At 39.4% G+C, this 18,730-nt stretch overlaps 1 protein-coding gene across 1 annotated transcript in view; it reads left to right on the top strand.

Moving 5' to 3' along the window:
* THSD7B (thrombospondin type 1 domain containing 7B) overlaps window positions 1-18,730 on the top strand; it is a 243,921-nt gene that overhangs the window by 62,992 nt on the left and 162,199 nt on the right. Inside the window, exons 5-7 of the mRNA XM_059852540.1 lie at window positions 4,096-4,265; window positions 15,582-15,737; window positions 17,307-17,504. Of these exons, the coding sequence (XP_059708523.1) occupies window positions 4,096-4,265; window positions 15,582-15,737; window positions 17,307-17,504 (524 nt within the window). The remainder of the gene's footprint in view (window positions 1-4,095; window positions 4,266-15,581; window positions 15,738-17,306; window positions 17,505-18,730) is intronic.

The following is an 18,730-nucleotide window of genomic DNA, read 5'->3' as shown; positions in this document are numbered from 1 at the left end:
CCACATTCTTTTTGTAGGGTAATACCTAGAAAGATTATGCTTTTCCCCCCCTAAATATATGCCATTCCATCTGTAGTTTGCTGAGGCTTACCAAACAATGATCTTTTCTTTCTACCCCTTAAATGAACATGATGAATTTAAGGAGCTTCAGTAGCAGAAATAAGAGGCTCTCCTTCATTTGTCTGTCCTCAACACAAACCACTTCTTTTTTTCTGTTTGCCTAATCAGACTAGTTTTTAAATCCTTTAAGGTGAGACTCCTTACTTTCCCAGTTCCTAGAAATCTTTTTTTATTTAGGTTGATTTGGAAACACGTATTCTTTCCTTTAGCTTTAGTTTTAGGGCAAGAATTTTCCAAAGCATATTTCAGCCACAGCAAAGAAAATGGGCTAGGACATAGACCAGAACAAGTTGCTGAGCAGAAGGAATGGGATTAGGAAGAAATTAATATTATATTTAGAGGAATATTAGGAAGAAATTCTTCATTGTGAGAGTGGTAAGTCCCTGGCACAGGGTGCCCAGCAAAGTTGTGGCTGCTCCAACCCTGGAAGTGTCCAAGGCCAGGTAGGATGGGGCTTGGAGCAACCTGAGATAGTGAAAGGTGTTTGTGCCCTTGGCATGGGGTTGGAATGAGATGATCTTCAAGGTCCCTTCCAGCCCAAACCAATCTGTGATTTTTATGATTTTCTAGAGGCTGTTTTTTAATGCAGAGGCAGAGAGCACCCCATGACTACATGAAGGTACATAGTGTGGGCTTCATCCACTGACATAAAAAAGCAGCAGCTTAAGAGGTTGCAGAGTTATACTCCACAGAGAGAGGAGGGTGAAGTTATATTCCAGTCTCCTAAAAGGATCCAGAGATGACAAAAATACTTTAAGCCTCAGAACTGCTCAGTTAAATATAACCTCTATGCCCATGGCAAAGCTACAAGTTAAAGGTCCCATCACAGGTAGGTGGCACACGTGTAAATTTGCTGTTAAATGGGAAGGGCTTTTAATTTTATGACTGAAGTTTACAATAACATCTGTAATCAATAGTCTAAATGCAAGAAAATAAAACACTTTAACTGCATATAAGACTCCAGAGCTTTGCGCTTTGTTTTACCTTTGGTTATTTGTTCTGAAAGGATTAAGTGCTTAAAAAGCTTAAACACATAGGAGGTGATTCCACTTTCTTTTATTGTGATATAAATTTGGGATAGTTCAATTAAAGTGAATGGGTATATACAGGTATAAAACTTGTGTAAACACTAAGAGCATAAGTCCTATAGACTAAAGAGACTGAGAGGTTGCTGTAAATCGGAAAGATATTGAGCCCTTGTTTGTTTCATAACTGTCACCGAGTCATGAGTTTTAAAACAAGGTATTATATCTTTTTCATCCTTGATGTGTTGCTTTCATGTTCGCTGGGAATAGATAGATTTTCCAGAATTATGATTATGTCTTCATATCATTCATTTTGGTTGTGGTTGCTACGTTACGAGACAGGGATATAGCAGAAACTCTCTTTGCTTTGTTGGAAATTCAAAGCTTTTCAGAAGTTAAATGATGGAAAATGGGAATGTTTTAAGACTTGATTCTTTAAAAAAGGCTTATTGCTGAGATACAGGTGTGATGGTATTACTTTGTAAATGCGGTTTATTATGCCCAAATTAAAGATAAGGCATTAGTGTGAAGTAGTAAAGACTGGAGAGGAAGTGCAGTGAACCGTGCTAGAAGGCTCTGGAGTTGTACTTGGGCTGTGCCCTTCAGCCCTTTGACCTCCTGGTGGGCTTGTTTATGGCTATGGAAATGTGTCCCTTTTTATGCCTGGAGGTCAGGATTTGTTTTTGGAGCACTGGACAGCTGAGGACATGTGCAGGTAGGAGCAGATAGGGCTGAGGCTTGGAGCTGGTGCCAGTGGCGCTCTGGAGGGCTGTCCTTGCACATGCTCACACAAGTTACTCTGGGAGAATATATAAAGCATTTTTTTTTTCTTTTTAATTCAGGAGCTGATGAAGTTTAATTATCTCTCTGAGCTCAGATTTAGTTATTTTGCATAATTTTAATCACCGATGGCCTAATTTTCGTAGGTGTTAATTCCCGCAGCTCACACTGAATAGGAGAAGCAGATGCTCACACCTCTGGAAATGAGTCTTTAGGATCTAGAGTTCACAGTTGACTTCCTAAGCCAGATACTGATAATGAGTTTTACCTTAGTCAATTTTTGTTTCAAGAAATACTTCCTTAAAACAACTATTTCCATGGCTGTGGAGAGATGCGTGTGTTTTATATTTAAGATTTTAATTTCAGAAGTAGACCTGAAAAGCACAGAGTTCTGAAGGGATGTGGAGGAGGAATCCCCTTCACCTGGTGTTTGATGAAGAGCACTTTTCATTGCCTTTATGGTTGCATTTAACACTGCAGGCCCAAGAAATGGGACTAGGAATTCCCAAAAGGAGCTAGGGAGAAGAGGAATTTATGACTGTGCTTTATATGTTGGGAGTTAGGTATTTGATACTTGTCATGTGAAAAGTGTGCTCTTTATTATTTTCTGTGGGGGTAATGAACCCTGTGAGTGTATCCAGATTTGCACAAGATGCTGTGAGTTATTTAAGAGAGCATGACAGCTCATCTGAACAGTACCTGTAAATGCAAGTAATTGGCAGTATTCACAAATATTTTTTGTGAATACATTACAAAATTTGAGGAATATTTTACATTGCAATATTTACAATATTTGAGGAATACATTACAAAAATCTGAGGTTAAAAAAAAATCGTTCACACAAAAAAATTAATTCATGAAGTAAGTTAAAAGGACATGTGTACTCCAACTAGTGTGTTTATTTTTCATATAGTTTTGAGATGCAGGTTTGCTTGTCCTAGCTGTCAGGAGCAGATACTGTGGAGAAAAAACAGAATTATGATGTGGAAGGCTTTTTGTGCAGAGACACCCCACTGTGTTTGAGTTTGCAGTGATCAGTCAGCAGTTAAGGAACATATGTAGTTTTAACAACTGTGGATCTGCTGTAAAAGGAGAGAGTATTTGTCTTGAGAATAAAGGAAGGAAATTATTTTACGTAGTTTACATTACACAAAATCCAAAGATTCTGTGGTAAAAATAAACTAGGAAATTTAGAGGAGTGGAGGCATAAAGCAGCACAAGTGTGAACAGATTGGTTATAAAAACAGTATTGCCTAAGTTTTGTGTTTGGGAAGCTTGAGAGGACTTTTGGCTCTTATTTATTTACTCCCCTCAGACTGTGACCTGTGAATCAAAGTGAACTCTGCCTGTGGAAGCAGTTGTGTTACAAGTATGCTCTACATTTTCAGTCATGATGGGGAAACAAATCCTGCTTTCAATGGAGAGACAGCACTGTTTTCCCCGTGGTTTTAAGAAGTTCTTCCCGGCATTTAAGCTGGTACGCACCAACAACTATTGTCTGTACAACATTTACCTACCTGTGTCCCAAAATGTTGGAATTCCTTGAGAACCTTTAATGCTCTTTAGGTGTGAGTGGAACATAGAATGAAAGTATTTTTTGTCTCGAGCTTGCTGTATATCACAAATTATGGAAAATGGAATTAACTGAGATGCTTTAGCCAATCTCTTGAAGGAACTGGCAGGACCTTGGGCACTTAGAAAGGTGCCCCCTGTGGAAAAGCTGCGAGTGCTTGGAGCTCCATTGACATATGCAGGATTTCAGCTGTTAGGAGCATTTCAGAGCGAGGTGTTCAGCTCTTGGCAGAGAGGGGTGGTTTAGTGCTTTGAGACACATGTTTGAAAACTACTGTTCACACTTAATCAAACCTCTTAATCTTCACTCATTTTTTACAGAGTGCTCAAAGGTGCTGTCAGGATGATTTAGTGCTTCAGGATGCTTTGGAGATTGGTGCTCTGTCAAAAGTTTTACACAAGTGCTCCAGACAAATAGCACATACTTAACCTATGTAAATTTAACACTCAAAATGTTTCCAAACATTCCTTGTTTTGGATAGGAAAGTGCTGCTATAAAGATTAAACCCAAGTGTATTTTGTCATCTAATAAAGTACCTCTCCCTTACCTATAGTCTTTCAAAAACTCACTTTACTTATTCTGTTTCTATTCCCAAAGGTTTGCCTGGAGGACCTCTGAATGGAAAGCTTGCCAAGTGTCTCTGCTCCTTGACCAGCAGGACCCTCACCACCAGAAGCAGGCAGGGCTCTGTGGAGGTGGGATCCAAAGCCGGGTGGTCTACTGTGCCCAGATCATCGTGGAGCTGGGGACACACCGGCCCAAGGAGGGTGCGTGTGCAGGGTCACTCTGAAATGCTGGCCTGAGTGGATCTGAGTAGGAGAAACAGGGAGAAAGAAGTAGATAACATGGAGTCATTGGTAGCCCTTGGCTTGCTGCTGCCCTCCTTTTGTCCATGCTCACACAGGGAGGTGCTGCTGGGCACCAGAGGAAGCCCTGAGGAACTGCCAGGAGCCACAGCCTCCTGGGATGAATTGCTGCCAGTTCTGTTGTTCACTTCATTGGCAGAGTTATAAAGGATGAAGGAACTAAATTATGCTTGGAGTTGACTTTTCTTCCTCTGTCATATATCAGGAAACCCAGCCCCTTGGTAGCTGAATGCCCTTATCTGTAGTGTAGTCTTAGTTTAGAATATAAAACAGGTTGTCACACACCATTCCGGATATGGCTTTAGCCTCTGCTTCAGGTTGATACACAATCTTTCTTGTGATTTGAAGGGGAAAGCAAAAATAATATTGTCACAACTTTTGAGCAGACAGAAGGGTTTTGGACTCTAGAAGTGAGTTATATTTCCTTTAGAAGAATAATAAGTAGTTACAGATTCACAATGAATAATTCATCATAGGCTGTTTTATTTACTCAATGTAGTACTCTTGCAGAATGGGTTTTTGAGAAGAGATGTAAGATAATAACAACACAATATTGTATCTTAGATTTTTTTTACTTACAGAGGAGAAACAAGATGGGTGCCCAGTGTGTGTCCCAGCATCCTCACAGACTATGAGGTTATAGAAAACCAGACCTGTTTTAATCTTTATTCAGTCCATGCACAGTGGCTGATTCACCTCTCCCAGACATCTGGCACTCCTGTGCTCTCCCAGCACAACCCCTCTCTCTTGTTCCACACAAGTATGGACTTTGAGAGTTAGAAAAGTGCTGTTGATAAAAGGTGTGTAGCATTTATTGACTTTCTTCATCCTTCTGAGCACTCCTATGTTCTTGCAGCCACTGTGAGGCAGGTTGGTGAGCAGAGAGCTTGAACTGACTTCATTCACACTTTATTCTTTGTCAGAATTGTGAATTTCTCAGGAGGACTAGAGGAGTGCTTCTGAATTCCTTGAGCATTTACATATCTCATGACCAGAGTGGTGCTGCATATCCAGTGTGTCATCCACCTGCAGATTTTTAACCTTGCTCAAAGTTCAGTTCAGCTTAAAAGTTGCAAGCCCTCTCCTCAACTAAAACCCCACAAACCCTGGGATACCTCTTCCTTGTATTTACACTTCTAATCTTTAAAAAAAAAAAAATCATATAGTCAGCTGGAAAAACCCAGCTGTGCAGAGCAATTGTACTAGTTATAAACTATTACTGTAATTTCAAAGTAGTAGTGCAGATGTACAGTAGTGCTTCGAAAGTGAAAATCCCATCTACTGTCAGCACAGTGACATGCAAATGGAACAGGGAAAGCCTTCCCTGTTATCCCTTCTCATCCAGTAATATTCAGTGTGTCTCATTTACTAGCTGACTAATTTTTGTTCTTTGAGTAAATAAGGAATTACATCTTTTTCTTTGCTTTTTTCTTTTGGCAATCAGAACTGGCAGAATACTTTTATTTATCACTATCTCATCTTTTACTGTACCAGTTTTTCACTGATGAGGAGAAGATGAAGAAGTTAATTCTCTACTTACAGGCAAATATAGTGTCTAATTGCTACCATCAAAAGCACAGTAATTTTTCTTTCTTCACCTCTTGAGTGTCCTTAAAGGGATCATTCAGGAGTCAAACAAGCAAGTCTAATGGAATATTACCATCCATCACAGTTGTTATTCTTCTGGTTACTTCCAAAGAGAATTTGGACCTGGGCCCAATGACATATGTGAAAGAGGATTTTGTCCCGTGGTCTCTCCAGCAGCATTCTGGGATAAAATATGTTGAATCCTAGTTGGAGACAGGTACCATCTGTGATGTGTTTATACATACTGCTCAAAGCTCTTTTATCCCCCAAGGATGTCTCTCCCATTTTTTATTTGCCTAGTCTTCCCATCTATTTCTTCTTTTATTAAAATGTGTGTTTGGAAAGGGAGCACCTGTTTCCTTGAGCCCTTATATATCAGCTGTTCAGAAGGTTAAGTCTACTGAAATCTTTCTATATTTTGATTATAAGGTTCCAACTTGAAGATACTGAGAATGGAAAATTCTCACTCAGGTATTACTTTAAGAAATGCATTGATAAGATTTCAAATTTTTCTCCCCCAAGAGGTGACCTAAGAAATCCTTGTCTTGTTCCAAGTGAAGTTATATGTTTTCTAAGCCTTTAGGAGGATGTTCATACTATTAATATGAATATTTGGGAGGAAAAGATATTGCAGTCTTTGAAGTGCTTGGTAATATTCCTGCATTCTGAGGCTATTACAGCTAAATTTACATTGGTGAATGTGTAAAGTGCTGTGTAGTTCAGAGGTCTGTGAATGTAAGTAACCCGAAATGAAGAGACTGTGCTGGTTCTAATGCTGCCTGTTCTGTCCAAGGAGTCCACATCCCCCCTCACCTGGGAGGTTTTGTTAATTTAGGCTGAACTTTAACATGATTACCTTTCTCCAGATCCTGCTGTCTTTGCGTATCTCACTGAATTTTAACATGTTTACATTTATAATGCTTAATTTTTACAAAGAGGTTGTAATCTAGAAATGACAGAGATGGAAGTGGCAAACCTGCATGTTTGAAATGATGTTGCTTTTAAAGAGGAGACACATTTTGTACAAAAAGTAGCACAGAATATGCAAGTGAAGCTGCTTGTGGTACAGCCCTTTCTGCCCTTCAGCTCTGGATACTCCTTGATCCCTGTGCCTGGAATCCCATTTCTGGAACAAACTGTAGGAATGGTAGTGACCACCCTTCTTTGTACCTCTTTTTAAAATTAAGTCTGTTCACTCATATGAAAACTCTCTTAAGCAAAGTAAAAATGCACATCATTAATTTATTTTCAAAGCCAGACACTGCTACCATAGGACACGCATGTTTTCTTCTCCTCTGTAGGTGTGCTTACAAAAAGAGGTAAGATTTTTGGGATTTTTAAAAATTTTATCTGAAATATATTGTTCCATAATAAATTTTAATTGATCTGGGTGAATATCACTAACTAGCAATCTCCAGTGTTCCAACAAAAAATACATCTGGTAGGGAAGAATATTATGCAACAATCTGTTTATGAAACCTCTCCTTGTTTGGCAGTACATCTCTCCTCTCAATAAATTATTCCAGTGATGTGGGAATGAAAATTTCTCTTAGAATCTGGGACTGGTGTCTGTATATATGTTCAAAGAGTTAATAAACATATGTAGTTCCTAGATTTATTTTTCTACCTCTGGTTTTTTTTTTTACTTTCTTTTCTGAAGACCAGGGAGTATCCTTCTCTTTTCTAATTAATTTTGCTTTTTGGCTTTATCTGGAAACTGTATCTCTTTCTCAGTAGTCTGGGAGATGGCAGTCTTTATAAAATACTCCAGAAGTATTTCTTCTCTTCTCTGAACTACTTACCTGCTGTCTCTAGTGGCTGAGATTGCTGCTCTTTCCATATTTTCTGTAGTTTTCTAACTAGGGTTCTGTCTTCCTGTCATTCTTTCATAAAATTTGTGCCTTATATATCTTGACATTTTTCCTTTTTTACTTTGAATGAGATCCAATTCACGTCTTGCTTTCAGAATTTTCTTGGGGTGTTTTTGGAGCCTGTCTGCTTAAGTTTTAATTATAGGACTGAAAAGACCTTTGTGAAATAAAGCTTTGCTTCCTTGAATCCTCTTTATTGTTTACTCTGCATAGTAAATTTTGCTAATAAAATGTATCTCTTACTACCTGCTCACCAGAAATCATTGCAGGTTCCTATCTTCTTAATCTTTGTTATTACATCTGAAAATCCACATAAAATTCTCATGCCTGTACAAGGTTCTAAAGTTTTGTTTACTTTTTTTTTTTTTGCTTAATGAGTTTCTATATCATATTTGTCTCCATATATTTATTTTTATTTGAGCTTTAATTTCAATAGCAGGTATGTGACACAGTTGTGCCTTCATTATTTTTGGATAGTTTTTAGTGTTACCCTCCAAAACTATTTCATATAGAAGTCTCTATTATTTTTATGTTCCTCTTTCCTTTGAGAGACATTCAGCCCTCACCTGTTAGTAGACATAGTACCTTGCCTGACTTGCTCCCCTGCAGTTCCCCAGCCTATACTAATTTTTGCTTTATTTTTAGATACAATTCCACCTGGTTCATTTTACATCAGATTGGTTTTTTATAAACTTGTGCGTTGCCAGCTGTAGCAGCAAAACCTCCTTTAGTCTGTTTACAGCTGAGGACTTGGAAAATCCTCAAGTACCTGTTCGGGTCTAATGGTTACTCTCTGATCCATCCCTCTGTGTATTCCCTTATGTAGTTCTGTCTTACAAGCCCCTTAACTGACAGAATCACACAATGGTCTGAAGCTGAAACTGGTCCCCTGCACTTTCATCTAAGTCCTACTTCTACGAGTCTCAAAATGATTCTTTTATGGCTTTTATACATTCTTGTTTTCCTCAAAATATTGAACTTTCTCCCTACTACTGATAGACAAAAATGCCTATTCCTTTCTTTTTTGATGAGTGATTTTTTTAGACTCTTCTTGATTCCCACATGGGAAATATTTTGGCATTGTGTTTTGTTTTTCAGATATTGGTGCCTCTTTGGACTTGCACAGAGATAATTTGAGGAGTCCTTTTGTAGATATGTTATTCTCTTTTTATTCTCATCCCCTTCTTTCTGCCCTATTGTCTTTTGTAGCTCCAAAATGTGCTGTTTTTCATCCTTTGCTCTGTATGCTCTGTTTCCTAATGAGGGTGCCACAATTTTTTCCCTGCAAGTTCTTTGTTCTGCTCTCAATCATGACCTTCCAATCTGTGTCTCCTGGGGGATTAGTGTTTCAAACTGGTGCATGTGGCATCTGTTCAGTAAACTCTGGTTTTGGGAAGAGGACAATGCCAGTGGAAAGTCCAGCTTGAACATGCCACCATCCTTGGGTGCCAGGGGTCTTGTGGAGCATCAGGTCCAACTCTTCAGGAGCTGGAAGTTGGTTGTGCAGGTTGGTGTTGTTTATGGCTTTTGCCATCCTGCACATTGGATGTGCATCCTGCATATAAAGGACTGTGTTGATGAAGAGAAGCTGCCTGTAGGAGTTTAGGAGTTGATGCAGGTTATGCCCTGTTGGAGTGAACCCTGTGTAGAGTGTGAGCCCTATATTAAATGCACACCTTTTTTTTTTTTTTTTTTTTTTTTTTTTTTTGGTAAATTTATGCTGGTGAAACTGCAGGAATGAGAAGATTAATTTACTCTATGGAAATTAGAATTTTAGGACTTTGATGTTTAAATCCTATTTTCCTTGTCTGGTTTATGAAATTGAAAAGGAATAGGTTAGAATATATTAGTAATGAGAAAACTTGACTAGGACTGTAGGAGGGAGAGAAATAATGGTCAGCAGTGGTGTGAAAAAAGCTTTGTTGAGCTGCTCCTGGTGCAGCAACAGGAGCATCCAGCCTGGAGCTTAGCTGACCTGAATCAGCTAGAAACCAGATTCTCAGGTGGAACCTCTCCCCCCCAAGGATCCCTCTCATCCCAAACTAGTTATTATCACTGGGATGGCTGTATTGGCTTGAAAAGATGAGAAATACACCTCTGAAGTGTGAAATATATTCAGGGAAGTCTGTATCAGATTTATATTGCTGGGATGCCAAGTTATTGATCTGTAAGCTCACCAAATGCTGAGCAGATTTATGAGATACAACTCACATAATGGAAAAATAAATATGTAACAGCTGGCTTCTTCAGGGGAAGCCCTGTAGAAGCAGGAGAGGAAATGATTTTATTCAGATTGTTGTAGTGCTTGACAGTGGTATTTAAATGTACATTTCAAAAATTTGAGTTTGAATCCATTAAGAAAAAAATACCATTTTCCCTAATGTCTTTCAAGGGTGTAATACTTTCAATTCTTTCATATCTTAAAACTAATTAAACTAAAATGAAGTGAGTAATGTTTAAAAAGACTTTGACAGTGAAAAAAGTGAGCCTTTTAAGAGATGCCTTAGAAAAAATAGGCCTTTTTTTTTAATCAATAAGCTATTTATGACCCTGAATAGTTATCACTTTATAAATGCTTGAATTTGTTTAGCTGGCTGTGATATGCAGCAAATAATATGTAGCCCAGTTAGTTCATGTGAGATTCTAGGTTTTAGTCCAGGCTTTTATCTTTGAAAGCTAACATTTTAATTGCATCTGTGTTTTTATAATTATTTCCTGCCACTGGAACTGGATTAATTCCCTCCCAGACAGTGATGGTTTGTTCTGTGTAATTTTGTCCTGCTGCTGTTCTGAGGCCGGGGAGCTGCATTGTGTTCAGACAATAACAGGGAGTGAGATGAAAAATTAAAAGGATTTGTGTCCACGAGGCTACACCACAAACTGGGACACTGGGGAGAGAGAAGAGAGCCAGAGGTGTCTGGAGCAGGGGACACTGGAGATAAATGAAGTTTGTGTGCTGAGGCCAGCCTGGCTGCTCCCAGGATCCACGCTGGCTGTGTCACCAGCTTAGCTTTGGGCTACCTGTGCCACCTCTCGTGTCCCAGGCACATCCACAGAGATACTTTTGTTGTGCCAGTCACAGAAGAGGTTTCTCCTTCCTGTGGAATGAATGCTGAACACAGCAGTGGGCAAATCTCACACTCTTACAAGGCTTTCATGAAGTTTTCATGGATTTTCTTCCCTGTTTCATAGGTTTTCTTCCCTGTTTTCTTTGTTTCTTCTCTCACTTTCTCTGGTGGTCTGTCCGGCGATTTTCAGCCTTTTCTGGCTAACAGCCAAAAGGCTCAGATATCCTGCAGAATTCTTTTTTGCTTCCCATCATTGGCTTTGCTGCCATCCCAGCATCCCTGTTGCCTCTGCTGTTTTTCCTGGACACTCTTAATGAATTGTCACCTCTGATCTGCTCAGTCATGTGGCTGCTGGTGGGGAGCCCCGTGCTCACTCTGAATTTTTGCCAGATATGTAGAGTGTTGTTAATCTCCACAAGTTCTGCAGTAGCAAAACAATGCAGTATCCCAGCTGAGATCATAGTCCTGTTGAGCAGCAGAGGGAGGACACAGGGATACTTTTTGTCTGTGTCACTTTAATAAAATGGTGAGGATTTTTATTGTTCTGAAACGCATTAAGCCATTGTTGCTCTTGGCAATCCACTATTAACCCTCTTTCATGCTGTGATTAGTCTTCTATTCATACGTTGTTCCTTGTCTATTAAATAGATTTTAATTGAAAATAGGCCTCCAACTTTGTGCTTAGTGGCTTCAAAACTAATTGATTTTTCCTCAAAGCATAAAGGACCTCTTTCCATCAGACATGGGGTGCATTAGGCCCTTAATGGAGATGTGCAAGGGACTGGGGTTGGTGCCATTTCCAGGCTGGTCAGATTGCATTCACCCCTTCTCCCTTGTGCAGTGTTTTGTTTTTGCTATAAAAATGTCTTTCAGGTTAGAGAAATTGCTTGCAAATGTTCTGCTGGGTTTACCCCTATTGTGTTTTACACATGAAGGTGTTTTTATAACATAACTCGCTCCTTTGTGGTTTTCTCGAATAATTTCCCTTTGTATTGATCCAAGTGTCTTTGGTTTATAAGTCCCAGCAAAGGCAGTAAGAGCTTTCACAAGGATATCCCATCCCTTTCTCATACCTGGCAGTCTTCAATTTGGATTAGTTTTTCCTTATGGTAAACATTTGGATTTATTTCCTTGAGAATTGAGTATTACCTAAAATATGTAAGAGGCATACCTGATAATCTTTGTGTGTATTCCAGATATATTAGTGATATTTAGAAAAGTCTCATTTTGGTTTTAGCATGAAAAATACTTGGGGTTTCATTGTAAAAGGGAAATGTAGTTAAAGTCCAGGAAAAAAGTGTTATTTGCCTCCTGAGGAGTTGAAAAACCATATTTGACAGGACCCCCTGCAAACAAAATGCCGTCCTAGGCATTTCTGCCTCTGTTTGGTCAGCATTGCTTTTAACATAGTGTGAGTGTGTGTGCCTGCAAGTATCTGTCCACATGACTCTATTCAAAGATAATTTATTTATTGGCTTAAAATTGCATTATGGAAATAATCATATCAGAGCTGATTTCCTCTTCCACTCTTCCTCCAAATCATTACCTCAGTAAAAATATATAGGGAAACAAGACACTTTAGAACCCAATTTATTATCTCCTGCTGGTAGCAATAACCTGAAAATAACAGCAAATAGTAAAATTCAAACTTGAGGCAAGACACTGGTGCTAGGAACAGCTGCAGTTGAATTTATAAAGGATAGATTCAATATAACAGCTATAGAAATGTGCAATGTTTCAGAGGCTCCCAGATTAGTACTTGATTGCTTTTTCAAGTTTATTCTATAGATTGGGAAGAACACAGGATTTTAAAAGGTACGAACAAGCATCATAAATAAGCTGCTACTTGAATCAGAGATGTTTCCTCCCCCTCCCACTCTCTGCTTTCCTGGCTTCTACCTTTTACCTTCCTTCAAAAACGTGGCTAAGGTTGTTCCAAGGAAAATAATTACACAAAAAGCACTTTTTCTGTATGAATGCGGGAAAATGCCACTACAGAGTCAATTATTGAACAAATTCAGAAGGCTGGCCCATTCCTAAAGACATTCCTGGCAGCTCTGTTCATTTATCATAGGCATAATGTCAGGTTTTTTTCTGAGTAGGACATCCCCAGCCAGGCTACCCATGCCATTTGGAGGCAGCAGTGTGTGAGAATTTTGGCATTTAATAGGTTCACAGAAAAATTTCCCCTTATCATTCCTTTATAATTTAAAAAAAATAAATTTTTTAGAGTATAAAAGATTGACAGTATAAAATCACATCAAGTTTTGAAATAAACTAGATGGAAATCAGAGTTTTTCATCAAATGTCTGAAGAAGAATGAAATTCTGTTTTAAAGAGGACCCTGCTGGTTCATCCTGTCACTCTGGGTGGAAACTGTGTCTCTCTATACCTGCCAGGTGTTGGAAGAAGATGGTATTGCATATGCATTTATCATTACAGCTTGGGTTTTTTGTTCTGGTCTTATTTCTGAAGACTGACTGGAGGATTGCAGTCAGTGTAGAGTGAGGAGCATAAGCTGGCACAGACTTGGAATGTATTTGGATATTTGATCAGAATGGTATTTTCTGATTTACCTTTTATAGAATGCACAGAACTATGTAAGGAAGTGAACAAACAAGCAGCCTTATTCCAGTGCCAAATAGGATGTAGGTCCTGGGAAAAGGGCTCCCAGTGCTAGAATTAAATAGGGCATCAGCTCAAGGGAGGAGGATGAGCAGGAGGGCAGTTGACAGGGAGAGGAAGGCAGGGATTTCCATCAGAATGGGAAGAAGTCATCCATGAATGTGGGATGGGTGGTAGCCCCTTTGACTTTTTGTAATCAATTTTTCTTGATTTTTTTTAAATCCAAAATCAGTTTAAAATCATATTGAGTGCACTGGTTGATTTTCAAAGAAGGAGAACCATCCAGCTGTATCAAGGCTTCCACCTTTAAGTAGTTAAATTCAGTATAGAAACAACCTAAAAATCAGTGAGGAGGGAAGAGCCATTCCTGGCAACAACACCTTGAGTTAGAGCAAAGCAGGACTGGGCTTCATTCCTTGGGTTGACCATTTCTACTCAGTTTTATTTCCTTTCATTTCTCCAAGTGAACTTCCAGAAAACTGATACAGTTTTGCAAAGCTTGGTGCTGAGAGGCAGGTTAAGCCATGCATGAGACTTCTTGGTAAAATAAATACTCTTATCCTTAAAACTCTAATATTAATCTCATTTTGTCTGTCACTTCACTAGCAAGGTTTCTAGAAAATGTCTCTTTATGTGAGCATTCAGATGAATTGGATTTATGCCACCTTGTTCTAATCTTTAAATGAACATGTCAAAGGCCTTACAGGGTCTCAGAAAATGGTCTTTTTTACCAATGTATTATCTTTTAGCTTAGAATTAAATCACACTGTTGTTTAATCCTATTATTCTGATGAGTTGGAACCATAAGCACTGATATTGGTCTGAATATCACTTCAGACTGATAGGTCTAAATTCAGCTTCAGGATGTCCAAATCAGAATTCGAGGTTTTGAACGTTGAATTCTTGTGTCTAAAAAAAAAAAAAAAAAGTGTTTTTCTTCAAATGATTAATTTTAAAGAAAATGGTGCAATATCAGAAAAAGGAAAGATTACTCATATGTTGGGCATGTTTTTGCAAATTCTTTTAAAATCAATTCTATGCATGGAAGCAAAGAAAAACAGACATGAAAAATAAAAATGAGGATAAAACAAGCTCAGTAGCTATAAAAATTAATGAAGTCTTGGTAATGCCATGGCAAAGTAAACTCAAACAAGCCTTTGCCTTTTGAAAGACTGCTTTGATATTGATTTATCTAAAGAGACAGCCAAATTCAGCCCATAATGTAATTGAAATGCAATATCATATAATGACTCAGAGGACAGATTTAAGAGTCTTTCTTTCCCTTTCTTTTCCTTCCTCTCTCTGCCCCAAATAAAAAGGTGAAAGAAGTTAATTGAATCTAGAAATCTCTTATGATAAATGAAAATACAAAGAGAGTCAACTTTCCAAATTCATTGTCAGTATCAACTAAACTGGAGCTTGGCTTGGCAGGGTTTGGGAATGGCTCATTTCTGGGATAAAGAGGGTTGGAGATCCATGGGTGCAGACAGTTCAGGTAAATGTCTGCTCTCAGACAGGAAAGATGCTTCGTGCTTGTGTCTGTGTAGGATAATCTGAGAGCTCTGCTCAGTTTTATTGGAAGTAGATGAAAAAATTCCAAGGTCTAGACACTGCATCCATAATCCAGAGATGGCAGTGCTCTGAAGGGCATGGGAATGGGGAGAGTCCCCTGTGCTTGGGTTTTATCACCTGCCTCTGCCTGGCTCCCAGTTGCAGTGGGAGCTTTTTGGATTCCCTGCTTAGGTGTCTTTCTCTTCAGCCCTGTCTGAAGAGGTCTCCTTGGCCATAAGTGTGGGGATTAGATCCTGGTTTGTTACTCCAGCTCTGCTGAAAATCAGCACTCAATCTAGTTTTAAAGCACCTGATTACCACTAAGCATAGTCTCAACAGGCTTGCTGAATATGGTTGATTTAGATAAAACTCTTAAGTGCCTTTCTGAACACAGGATTAACTTTTTGCCCTGGGAGATAAGACCCTGAAAAATCACTGGATTCTGGAAAACTAAGGCCAGCAGGACAGAGTTACAGCCTTGATTTTCCTTTTTCCTTTTTTTTCCTTTCCCTTAGTTGCCAGACCAGCCGATGGGAAGCTTTGCCAGGGTCCTGCCCCTGCCAGCTCCCAGCTGTGTCACCTGCCGTGCCTGGCCGAGTGCGCGGTGTCCTCGTGGTCACCGTGGGGTCCCTGCCTGCCCGAGAGCTGCCAGCACCGCCACGGAGGGAGAGGTGAGCAGGGAGTGCAATATTGCAGAAAGACTGCAAAAGCTGAGCTCTCACACTGGACATTGGGAGCCTAAGGTGTTTTTAAAAAAACTTAATCTAACACAGAATGAAGCTCTTGGATGTGCATAGTGGAATCTGACCTTCAAAAGCTTTTTGCCATAATTCATGTGAGAAGAAAAAGTAAGCTTTTTCAAGCTGATTCAGGTGCTTTTGTCCTGCACTGAGCTTGTGCTGGATAATCTCTTAGGCCAGCAGCTTCCAGGCTGCCCCTCTCTGATCCCCTTGGAAGTCCTGCTGCATGCCTGGGTTCCAGGGCAGTGTATCAGGATGGATCCCACGGCCCTGAAATCTGGACTCAGGTGGACCCAAGAGGTTGTTCTAATTGTTGTCGGTTTGGTTTAAATTCCTGGAAGAAGAAGAATGTAATTCAGCCTGCCCTGGATTTTAATTGAAAGCTGTATATGTTTTTTGCTGTGACATGTTGAGATTGCTCAAAGAGCCTTTCCTAAGGCTCAAAGTTGGAAAGATGGTTCTTGGAGTGCATGTCATGGAATGGATATTTTTGCTTAGAAATTAAGCTCTTCTGAAAACTGCTTAAGTATGTGAAATGATTTCAACTGGTCAAAAATTTTCAAAGAAAAAGTGAAATAATGAAAAATAATAATATTTGCAAAAGCATTTCATGTTCAAATTGTTTTGAATAATTTCTTTTTGCTCATTTGAAAACTGTGGAAGTTTGATTTGTTGTATTCCCTGGGATGTTTTATTTTTAATTTTCTTTTCAGTTTCATGACCAAAGCATTTCCATGTGGCCTCTACTAATGCTGTTTGTTTGCCCCTGCTCCAAGACTGTCAGAGGAAAAACCTGCACGTATTTTTTTCTGCCTTTTTCTTAGAATTCTGTGTCATTTACATAACAGAACTTGCTGAAAGATACTTGTGTATTAGTTCTGCATTGTATATAGCAACATGACTTTTGGTTTTATTCAGAAGGAGGTAGATTATGTAATCAATTCTGTGATTATTTCTGTAACCTTTTTCTTCCACTTTACATTTGAATCTTCCAGTTTAATAGGATGTCATTTCAAAGAGGTCTGATATGTATTATGTATCAGAAAACCTTATGCCTTCATATAACAGAATACTAATTTCTTAGTAAACTGTTCTGCTGTGTCTCAAAACAAATCCTTCGTTAGTGGATTCCCTGGCAGAATGTAGATGTCATTTATATCTTCAGTTCCTTAACTGTTCCTCTCTTTTTATCTTAATGCTGTTATAACATTAATATATGCATTGCTGGTAAATTTTTATATCCTGACGTGTATTTCTATCTAATGCTGATGAAAGGGAAAAAGAAATGTGAAAAATGTGAGTTGCTGGAATTCTTTGTACACTCTTAGATTTTGTGTGCCTGGGCACCTACAGTGCTGTCCCAATCAACCCAGTTTGTAAATATTGTTCACCTGTCTTTAAATCCCCCAGCTCCAGATGCCCCATATAGTCCTCTCACCACTAAATAATTGCATAAATATTTTTTCTGTTGTCCATTTAATCCAGCTCTGCTTTTTCCAGGCTTTAGGATGAGGCAGAGGCAGGTGGTGGTGGATCCAGTGGGCACCCTGGCGGGCTGTCCTCATTTGGTGGAGTCCATTCCTTGTGAGGACGCGCGGTGTCACGAGTGGGAGGTGTCAGAGGGAGCCTGTGTGACCGAGCGAGGACACTGTGGGCCTGGACAGCGTGTTCTGAAGGCTGTCTGCAAGAGCAGGAAAGGTGAGCTGGGCTCTGCTCTTAAAAGCCCTGTGGTTTTTTGTGCCTCCTAAAATGACATTTTGTTCCGGAGCAATTGGCGCTTATGTACAACGGCTCCTTGCTGAATTTTTTATGAAACTTTCAGATTTTTGAGTTGACTGTTTTGCTCCTTAAAGCCTGGGGCTGGTAGAACCAAGGATTTTGCCTGGAGCCTTCTGTTCCATTTTATCCTAACAGGGATGGCTCACCAGTGCAGGTTCTGTGTTGTCATTTCTGGCCTTATTACCACAAAAGTGGGATATTTGTACTAAATCAGGTCTCTCACTGAGGTCAGCAGCTCTATGGGCATTCAGAATATCAATCCAGCTCCCAGAACTCTGGTTTTAGCCTGTGGTCTGAATAATTCTCTCGTTGGGATAACACTGTTACAGTCACAAGCAGGGATGCTGGGCTGTGCTGCCAGAATTAATACAGGTCTAAGATGTAAATGAAATGGTTGTACTGAGTAATCCTTCCCTTGGCAGCAGTTTGAGACCTGCAGAGTGTTCAGTGTGCAAGTTGCTAATAATGAATAAGTACATTTTTATGTGACGTTTACAAACAGCCAGCAAGATGTTATTTCTTGTGTATGGTTTGAACCTCAGCCAAAAGTTTCATTTCTTGATAAGGTCACTGTTGTCAGATCTTTAGATTCAATTACATGGAGCACGATTTTGCAGTCCTTAGTCACAGCAAGACTGTGCTATCATCTCAAAAGTGGCAAAACTGTGCAACTTTGGAGCCTGATATTGTATCTGAAATGGAGAATTCCTCTTTTGCATGGTGGTGAGACCAATCACAGGAAACAATTTCAGGGTGGTAGCAAGTGGTTAATTGATAAGTGGTTAATATAGTGGGTTGTTTACGAGGCACTAGAACCTGGCAGAAAGAAATAATGGCTCCTTTGTTTGAAAAGCATGGATTCCCTTGAAATGTGTTTAAATCTGTGTGGTTTTCTTGTCAGTTTGTGAAAATGGGGGTAATAAAAGAGATCTTCAACTGTAACAACATGACACAGCCAGAATGTCAAGGAGAGCAAAGAGCTCACTCTGAATTTTGCCTGAGTGGTCTCTGCTGATGTGTGATGATTACTGTTGGTTCAGGCCAGCAGGATGAGTGCAGGTGGAAGCTGGAGTTGCTGAGGAGCACCATGTACTTCACACTGTTGAAGCTGTGCCAGCATCCATCTCTGTGCCCCAACTTGTGCT

This window comes from Haemorhous mexicanus, chromosome 8 (assembly GCF_027477595.1).
Source record: "Haemorhous mexicanus isolate bHaeMex1 chromosome 8, bHaeMex1.pri, whole genome shotgun sequence".
NCBI lineage: Eukaryota > Metazoa > Chordata > Aves > Passeriformes > Fringillidae > Haemorhous > Haemorhous mexicanus.
The sequence above is the reverse complement of the archived record's forward strand: the minus strand, read 5'-3'. Positions and strand labels throughout refer to the sequence as shown.